Source organism: Monoraphidium neglectum (genome assembly GCF_000611645.1).
Source record: "Monoraphidium neglectum strain SAG 48.87 unplaced genomic scaffold scaffold02341, whole genome shotgun sequence".
Lineage (NCBI taxonomy): Eukaryota > Viridiplantae > Chlorophyta > Chlorophyceae > Sphaeropleales > Selenastraceae > Monoraphidium > Monoraphidium neglectum.
In genome coordinates, this window is record NW_014011287.1 from 1 (window position 1) to 9547 (window position 9547).

Genomic DNA, 9547 nt, shown 5'->3' on the forward strand with positions numbered 1-9547 from the left:
CGCGGGCACTGGGCGGCGGATGAGGCGCCAGCCCTGCCGCATCTGGCGCTCTAGGCCCTTCCAGGCCACCCGCGCGTCGAGCAGCGGGAACAGGCGCCCCTCCGCTTCGACCTCGCCGCCCGGGTTCACGAGCGCGACGCCCGCCGCGAGGCGCCGGCAGCGGCGCAGCGCGGCAAGCAGGCGCGGGGCGTCTAGGAAGCTGCCGGGGGTGGGGCCGATGGGCGGCAGGCATCCGTGGCCGGCGATAAACGCCTTGTCCACCTGAGATTGCACGCACAGTGTGTGAATGTTGAGGCGGGCGCCATGGATTGAGGGGTTTGGGGGGGACAAGTCGGCGGGATTCGGTTGCCTCAGCGCTGCGGCTCGCGGTCGCAAGGGTGGATGTGTGCGGGAAAGCCAGTGCAGGAACAGCATGCGCTGGGGTAGCCGCGGGGGGCGGGGCGGGGCAGCTTCCAGGCAGCTGGGCACACCAGCGGCTGCGGCTGGTTGCGGGATTCCGCACCCCTGGGGCGCGAGAGGAATCCCTGTTGTTTTAAGGAATGGAGGCGGGTGAATGGATTCACACCCCAAAGCGAGACAGGCCAGACAGGGCAGCTAGGAGCGTGATGCTAAAAAGGCAACGGCTGCGCACCAGCAGCATGTACGGCAGGTGCGCCAGGCCTCCTGCGGGATATGGAGGGAGCGGCGAGGCAGCGAGCGCAGGGCAAGGCGTGGCGCGGTGATGTTGGGTGCGCAGCAGCGTCCGTTTTGGCATGGGGCTTGCAGGGCAAGGCAGCGGCTGTATGACGTCACCCGCACGTATTGCTGGGCGACGACGGCCTCCCAACCGGCCCCGCCGCATCTGAGCGGCATCCTCGGCCTGCAAGCAGCATCGAATGCAGCTCCCGCCGGCACGCCGCCCGAGCAATTGACATAGAAAGTGACCCCGCGCACTCGCATCCACCCACCGTAGAGGGCGGCCAGGCAGTCCTTGAGGTTGGGCAGCTGCCCAGCAGCCAGCCGCGCCTCCACGCGCCCCCGCAGCTCGTCGAGCCGCGGCAGCGTCCCGCGGACCGCCTTGCCGCCCCACCCGTGCTCTGTCATGTCGGGGCAGCTCTCAGACGCCAAAAACCTCGCCACCTGGCCCGCCTCCCGCGCCGCCTGGACGTCAAAGTCGCCGCCGTCGATCGCTGGGTAGTAGACGGTCCGCGCCCACGTGCCCGCCTCTGTCCTCTCCCACCCCTCGATCCTCGGCGGCGGCAGGCCGCGCGTGTCCGCCTCCTCCAGCTGGCGCCGCTTCTCCGCGTCGTCCTGCGCGACAACCGCCGCCATCGCCGCCAGCTCAGCTTCCTTCCGCGCCCTCACCCCCTCCACGAGGTGGCCGACCACCTCGTGCGCCAGCTGGCGCCGCCGCGACCCGCCGGGCGCGGGCGCGAGGCTCTCGCCGGCGTGGATCGGCGCCTCGTGGTTGCCGCGGAGGGCGGCCACGCCGGAGGCGGCGGCGCCGCGGGCGGGGGCGAGCTTGACGCCGTAGCAGAGGACCAGGGCAAAGAGCAGCTGCAGCACCTCCAGCTGTTGGGGCCCCCTGTCCACATAGTCGCCTGCGGCGGCGGTTGGACGGCAGATTGGGGGGAGGGGGGCCGGTGCAAATGGGTGGGCGGTAAGCGCGCGGCGGACGGGCGCGGCGGGTTGTGGATGGATGAATGGATGGATGAGGACGAGCAAAAAGCATGCGTGTCCAAGTCGGGCTGCAGGTATGAGGGCGCCGGCTCTCCAAGCCCCGGACGCCCGCCCGTGGGCGCGCCGGCTGGCGTCGGGCCGCGCGCCGCGCGTTGCGCGTGCAGCGGGCCGGCAAGGCGGCGCCCCCAGGCGCCCTATCAGGCCCCCGAACCCCACCGCATGCCCAAGGCGCCAGGCTCAGCCTGCTCTGAGCCCCCCACCCCTCACCCACCCCACCAACACAGATCATTCCCCGGGCCCCGAGCCCGGTGCGCACCGAGGAGAATGAGCAGGGGCAGCGGGCGCCCCTCCCGCTCTGCAGCGCGCCTGGCACGCAGGTACTCCCTAAAGGCCTTGGCGGCGCTGTACACGTCTCCGTGCAAATCGCCCAGGAACGTGCACCGAGTGCCTGCGCGGTCGCGAGGGGTCGGGACGCCGCGGCAGTTGGGGGTGGTTGGGACGGTTTGACGCCGGGGGGCCGCGCTGGGAGAGGGGGGGTTCCGGCAGCATAGGGCTGAGCAATCGGCACCTGCGGCGCGGCAGGGACCGGCGAGCACGGGCCGGCGCCAGCGGCGGGCCCTGGGCGCACGCACGCATGTAAGCCCCGTGTGCCGGTGCACGCACACGGCGATTGCCCTCGGCGCGCGGCGCGCCCCCGCGGCTTCCGCCGCCCCTCACCTGGCGGTGGCGTGCCCAGCTCAATGAGCGCGGCGTAGCCGACCCGCTCTGCCTCCTCCCACACGGCCATGGAGGTGAGCAGCGTTAGTGGGAGGCCGCCGTGGGCAAAGGCGGCGCGGACATATAGACAGCCCTGGTGGGGGCTCGCGCTGCGTTCCAGACCATCCAGTAGCTGCTGGCCGGCCCGCCGCGCGTTCTCTGCCTGCGCGGATGCCATGGGCCTGCGCGGCGCGGCCGCGGGGGCCGCCGTCGCCGGCGATCTACAACGCCAGCAGTACGGGTTGCGCCCGCGTGGCGGCACTTGGCGCGCACTGCGCACCGCGACGGACGAGCTCTCCTCTGCACCACCAAGCGCTGCTCAGAGAGACAAAATTGACGGTTCCAAACACATCTGCAGAGAGCCCTGGTCCGATCGACTGGTATATGGCGAGCTCGGCTCGCTGCGAGCTCGAGCGCGACCACCAGGAACACACCAATGAAAATGAAACCAGATAAACATTCAAAGAAACAATTGAAATATCTGATGAGGGCGGAGGTCAACGGTGCGCGCTCTGCAAATTTGATGCGTTTGACCAATTTGGCCCAGGTGCAAACCAGCACATGGGAAGGGGACGTGGCTGCCGCCAATCCCGGCCTTGCCAGCGCACCCAGAGGAACAATGATCATACATACACCACACCAGACCTCTCACCCTACTGCAAGCCCCACTCACCACACTGTGGGCCCGCCGCCTGATGCACTCCGCCAGCAGGTTGCACAAGCTAGATCGCCGCCGCCTGCGGGGTGACGGGCGGCTGCGAGGGGTGCATGCGTCACATGCTGTGTTGCGGATGTGGCGTCGCCAGCAGGCGCGCGCTCGCGGCTCGCGACTGACCCGGCCTCGCAGATCAGCTGTTCTGTCGCTGCTCATGGCACGGCTGCCATCCGCCACAGATCCTAGCATGGCTGCTTACAACCCAGCCACCAGGGCCGGTGGGCTATGCCACACACGCCCTGATGCGAACCAACCGCATAAAACGGCCACTTCAAAGCCAAAAACTGTGCATGTCCACCAAACGCATCAACGCCGCCCTGCCCCCGATCCGCATCCCGCACTACTGCGGCTCGCGGACCCCTCCCCCACGCCCCACCCGCTGGCTGCAACGCCCTCGCACCCCACGCCCCTCTCAGCTCGTCGCCATCGCCGTCAGCCCCCCACGCCCCCGCCGCCGCCAGCCCGCGCGTTCGCCGACGCCTCTGGGTGCTCTGTGAATGCGTCCACTATGTCGTTCACGCGGCAGCAGAGCGCCTTGATGCGCGCGTCCCACGGCACCAGCGGCTCCTCGCGGTCCGCAAAGTGGATCAGGGACGCCACCTGGCGGCACGGGGCAGCGGGGTATCTGGGCGAAACATGGGCTGATTGCGTGTGATGCCACTCCGGCCTCGTGGTTTGGCGTCGCCCTGGGCAGCCCTGAATGTGGGTGAGAGGCGTGCGGCTGCCGCGGCTCCGCCCCATCCAGTCGCGCGCCATGGGCGGCGGCGCCCTCGATTCACCAGTCAGCTGCAGATTCACAAAGGGATACTCACATCCATGGGCGGCCCTTGGTTCCTGCCGGGAAAACCCTTCCCCTGCCTCCCCCCCCACATACACACTCACACCCCTCGCAAAATGGGCCCAACGCGCTCTCACAAAGTCTGTATCGGCCGCTGCCTGAACCCCACCTGATCTATGGAGCCCTGCAAGCGGCCCTCCTGCATCATGTCCGCCGCCACCTGCTCCGCCCTCTCAGGTGTCACGCCCAGCAGCGCACCAAGCTCCTGGGGGGGCGTGCGTGTGTGTGTTTGTGTTTGTGTGTATGTGTGTGTGCGCGTGTGTGCGTGCGTGCGTGCGTGCGTGCGTGCGTGCGTGTGTGTGTGTGTGTGTGTGTTTGTGTGTGCACGCGTGCGTGTGTGTGTGTGTGTGTGTGTGTGTGTGTGTCCAAGGGGGGTTGTCAGGCGGGAGCAGGATCTAGAAGGGGATGTTTTTGAGTTGACATGGAAGCAGGGTGAGTGCGGAGGCCAGCGCCGGCCGTTTGTTACGCGCAAGTCGGTTGATGCGGGGGCTTGCAGTGTGGCATGCGCTGGTGCGCGGTAGCCTCGACTCAGCGCGATCTGGACACCCCCTCAACGGATTGCTGAGTCAGCCTCCGTGCAACGCATGTTATCGTGTTTGGCGTTCCATTGTCTAGGGTTCAACCAACGCTTTGACCAATTCCAAATTGAACAAAAGTCTACCCTCAACGTCTTAAACCCCAACTTGATCAGTAGGTAACCCTAGACCTTGCAATCCTTTATAATCTCCTCCGCCAGACAGCCCACCTCCACGTAGATGTTGTTGTACAGCTTGCTGGCCGCCAGCAGGTTGTGCTGCATCACCGCGCAGTCCAGCACGGTGGTGCTGTCCGGCAGCAGCGCGCGCTGGTGGGGCTTCAGGGTGCCGCCAAACAGCTCCACCTCGTCCCTTGGGGGGGGAATGGCGGTTGGGGCGGCCGGTTCGGGCGGCGGAAGAGGAGGGGTTGAGAGCACGCTTCCAAGGTTGAGGTTGGAGGTGAGTTTCCAAGGTGGGGTGGACGAGGGTCGGAGTGGTGGGATTGCCGGGCAGAGGAGGCGAAAACAGCGGGCCCCGCAAGCCAGCCCCCTCTTCCTAAACTTACGCGGGCATTACAGCCTGCGTAGTCTCTCTCTCTCTCTTCGCAAACAGCGGTGCGAACAGGGTGCGGCTGGTGGGGTAATTGCAGGGGCGCTCTCACCTGCGCAGGATCCTCTCGAGGACGACAGCTCGTAGTAACGGCTGGCAGCTTCCAGGAAGCTGGGGGGAAGGAGGGTTGGTGGGGCTTTGTCATGCATAGTTGTGAGGCGAGACAAGAGGCGACAGCGTTTGCAGCATACCCGATCAAGGCGTCGGCCAAGGCAACAGTGAGCGGCAGCAGCCGAGTGTCGCCGGTGAGGCACCAGAAGCTATGTCGCCCGGCAAAAGGTGAGAAGACAAGTGAGTCTCTGGCCCGTGCGCTGATGGGCGAGGACTAAAGCGGCAGCCAAGCGGGCGCAAACGGTTGCGTGCATCCGGCTGCAATGCCAGCTGCATGCACGGTGACCTGCGAGCGCTTGTCTCACCGCCGCTTCGAGTTCATTATTCGAGCATGTCTGAAAAGGGGCAACGTCGCGGCGCGGCGCGGGCAGGGCGCGTTGTCGACACAGGGTGAGATGACTAGGAGAGGCTGAGGTGCCCAGGGATGGCGCAAGCTCTGAGGGACAGCTGGGTGCACGATCGGCAGCGACCCTGCCCCCTGCATTCATAAGTGCACACCACGCAACCCCCTCGTTCAACCTCAACCTCGGCCGCCTGAAAGGCTCAACGCCGCCTCCCTCCCTCAGCACACAAACCAAACCCAGACGCGGCCCCTAAACCCTGGACCCCAAACCCTGATCCGCCCTCCCCTCACCTTGTACTGCAGCTCCAGACCTCGTCCTTGGCCGCACCCATCAGGCTGCTGGCCTTCTTGATGAACTGCGGGGTGGGGGGGGGTGTGTTGGGGCAGGGAGGCAGCAGGGAGCTGTGCAGAGCCACGCGCGCCGGGGTGAAGGGAGAAGGGTGGTAACATGTCGACCAACTCATTGTCAACATGCAGACACATGCCTGCACACACATGCACACTCACAGATACACTCATACACACACACACACACACACACACACACACACACACACACACACACACACACACAACCATGCGCTCGCACCTGCTCAGCGCTGATGGGGTCGTCATCCTCCAGGTACAGCATGGCGATGCGCACGTTCTGGCGCAGCTTGTACGCAGGGTCCACGTTGCGGACACCTTTTGTTGATGTTGATGCGGAAAACACGGTGGGGCGCGCAGCGCAGCGGCGAAGCGGCTTGGTTCAGTACCGGGCGTTGGCAGAGCACGGTTCAAGCGCGCCGCTATGCGGCTGTAAAGGTCGTCGGCAGCTGCACATAGCACTGCTGGGGCCGAGATGGCGCAAAGCACCCTTCGCGCGGCACTCCTGTCCTAAGGCGCGCTTGTCGCGACTAATACTCTCCCAACTGCAGCCCCTGCTCCCTCCGAGAGCTTGGGCCGCGTGATTCCTTGAGAACCCCACCACCACCACCCCACCTGAATCGAGGTCGATGCCGGCGAGCGTCTGCGCCGCCTGGCTCCACTCCTCCTCTTTCTCCAGAACCTCTGCCAGGTTCTCCCGCAGCACGGTGGCCTGCTCCTCAAACGACACCTGGCGCCATGATGGGTGGATGGTGGGAGATGCCGGGGTGAGCGACCTCTCCGTTTGTGACGCGACGGTGGGCGCGCGCAGCGGCGGCGCGCGGCTTTCCGACGCATGCATACATGCATGCAGATGCATGCGCGAGTGCATGCAGTGCATGCGGCCAGACGCAGTCATGCACCAGCATATATGAGGGCTTGCGTCCCCTCGGGAGGCCTGTCAAGGCTGCAGATGCCGTCGCGACAAGCCGAGCCCGCCATATCCCCATGCCACGCCCACCTCCCACCCCCCCTTTCACCTGCCGCGGTGCGAGTTTCTCCAGCGCGCTGTGGGGGAAGGGGATGGGTGTGGATATGCGCAGGCGCGTTTGGCATGGCGGCGAATGGCATGGCGGCGGCCGATGTCAGCCGCGCGTGCTTGGTTGTTCCAGCCATGCGTGGGCGCGCGCGCTCGCCAGCCCCCAGCGGGCAGCCAGCATAGGGACGGCATGGGGTCCACGCTGATCAGGGGTGGGGCATGCTGCTCACTAACGGGCGACGAGTTTGTGGGTGTCCGCCGGCAGCTTGCTGACCTCAGTGGCAAACACCTTGGGGTTTGTTTGGGGGAGATTTGGGGCGTTGGGGGATTGGGGGCCGGGGAGGGGGACGGGGCACCGGGGCCTTGGAAGCACCTCCAAAAGGCGCCAGAAAGGGCAGCGCGTGGTGAAGGGCGGGGCCAGGCCGCGGCTAATGCAGGGGCCGGCTGCCCGCAGCCGCCCTCAGAAGCGCCGGCTCGGCGGCCGCGTGATCGCCGCCCCCGCACTACGGGCCCTGCCTCTGCGCCCCTCCCCTTGCGGCCCGCAGATTCCAACGAGTGATGTGCCACAGCAGCTAAAAATGGCTACCTGGGCGTCGCCAGTTGCCAAAACCCAAGTTTTCCCTTAAGAAGGGAAACATAACACACGCGACAGCCCAAACCCAAGGTTCCCCCCTTCTTAAGGGAAGAGGCTGCAGCACGCAGCATGCTGCCTCTGCCCGCGCATGGCCATGCATGGGCGCTGGGCCGAGCCGGCACGGCCATGCGGGCACTCCCTCATGGTGGCTGCCGCGCCATGCGCTGGACCATGTCACCGGCGACGGCGTCACCCCTGCCCCGCACCTGCAGGACCTGCCTGCTGATGACCAGCTGGACGTTGTCGGACAGCACTGGTTGGTCGGGTAGTCATTGGGGTGTTGCATGCGTTCCGGGTGAGGTTGCATGCGCGATGCATGCATGCGTGGTGGTGCCGAGGTGCTGTTGTGGATGAAAGTATGGGGGTGCCGCATGGCTAGGTACGGCATGAGCCAGGCGCAACGCGGTCCGTTGCGGCGGCGCCGCGCTGTGGTGTTTGCACATGCAAGCACGGCCGGCCGAGGCAGCTCTGGGGGCCGCAAGGCTCCTACAGGGTATTGCCATGACCCCTGGGCGCCTCCGACCCCATCTCACCGTGGTTGACAAACGCGTGCACGCTTCCACCGTTGGGCTCTCCAGGACAACAGCAGCCGCTCGTAGAGCTCAAGCTTTTGCTTTTGGTCTGGCTTCTCTGCCATCGCTGGTGGGCTATGCAGCTCGCGTTAATGTGGGCACGGCAGGGTGGCCGCAAGCGTTCGGGTTGCAGTTGCTGGGCGATTTGTGCCATCGCGGCGAGCGGCTGCAACCCCCCTCCTTGCTGCCGCTGGCGCCTTTGCCGTCACCGCTTCGCCCTAGCCGATCGCTGCAGAGTCAAGCGTCCTCGTTGGATCTGGGTAATGCCGGCAGTCCGCGCCTCCATCGAAGCAAAGCCGTGTAGATCCATCCAATCGTGAGTGGCGTTTTCCGCATAGAGGTGAGATATGGGAGTTTTAAATGGTACCAAAGCAATGAACTTGCGCTCCTTGTTATGCTGAGGATTTCGGCCGGCAGCGTCGGCCACCCGGATCCTGGACAGTGAGGTGGGCCTCTGCCAGCTCGGCAATTGCATGAGTGCAGTCACCAACTTCCTTCAATGGTCTTGACACTGGTGTGTACGGGTACGGACTAGGGCGTGCTGGAAGTGCGGGCCAGATGGGCAAGGCAGTTATCAGCAGTTGGTTGCCAGTGGCCGCCAGAGTTGCCGATGCTGGTGCAAAATCAGCATCTTGTTTGGTTGCATTCGCTGCGGGTCCGACCTGCATGCAACAAACTTTGAGCGGTCAGCATCTACTTGTTGACGGATTGACTGTCTGTGCAGGGCCTACATGGCAGGCTGGCTGGCCAACACCTGGGAGCAAATGACTGTCAAAGGCGAGCGCCCAACTTTACAGTGGCTGCACTTTGACTCGCATGATCTGCCTGCTGCTGCGCCATTTCCGGCCCCCACCTGCTGCATGTGCAAGGCGGCAGGCTGGAGCATCCGTGCTTGATGGGAACTCGACTATGCACCATCAGGCAACCAAGAGTCGAAAGGGGCGCTTGTTGAGTCACCCTGCGCAGTGCTTTGCTGGCATGGGCGCTGCCCAACATGGTGATGAGATCCTGTGGTGCGACACGCCATGCACAAGCCCAGGCCCCCATGCAATTTGCCTGGCCACTGAGTCGTGCTTACCCATCAAGTGCACACTGTCTCGGCGCCTGCAGGCAAGCGGGCCGCAAACGCGGCAGCGGGCTCCCCACAGACTGAGCCGCACTCCCCCCCTGCCCGCCTGGCCAGACGCTGATCAGACACCTGCAACGCCCTGGATGTTGACGTATTAGTGTCCCGCCTGAGTGCATTCCCACGACCCTCGCATGAGAAAGACTGTGTTGTTACAGGGGCCCTTGGGTGCAACACGCCCTCGGGTGCCGTGCGCCGCTCAACCCGGTGCTGTAAAGCGCTCACCCGCCCGCATGCTGGCCCCCGCTGCCCCCGGACTCCGAGCCGCGCCGCGCCGCCCCACCC

General features: G+C 65.6%; 2 protein-coding genes across 2 annotated transcripts; both read right to left on the bottom strand.

The window, feature by feature from the left end:
- Positions 1–559: 559 nt before the first annotated feature.
- MNEG_10499 (hypothetical protein) lies at positions 560–2593 on the bottom strand (the record flags this gene model as incomplete). Its single annotated transcript, XM_014041028.1, has 4 exons — positions 560–663; positions 948–1580; positions 1976–2107; positions 2377–2593. 4 exons carry the CDS (start codon positions 2591–2593, stop codon positions 560–562), a joined length of 1086 nt encoding a protein of 361 aa, XP_013896482.1.
- A 969-nt stretch (positions 2594–3562) lies between these two features.
- MNEG_10500 (COP9 signalosome complex subunit 4) lies at positions 3563–6753 on the bottom strand (the record flags this gene model as incomplete). The annotated part of the gene is made up of 7 exons (XM_014041029.1): positions 3563–3730; positions 4078–4173; positions 4714–4855; positions 5145–5203; positions 5858–5902; positions 6136–6230; positions 6528–6753. 7 exons carry the CDS (start codon positions 6751–6753, stop codon positions 3563–3565), a joined length of 831 nt encoding a protein of 276 aa, XP_013896483.1.
- Between the last annotated feature and the right edge of the window lie 2794 nt (positions 6754–9547).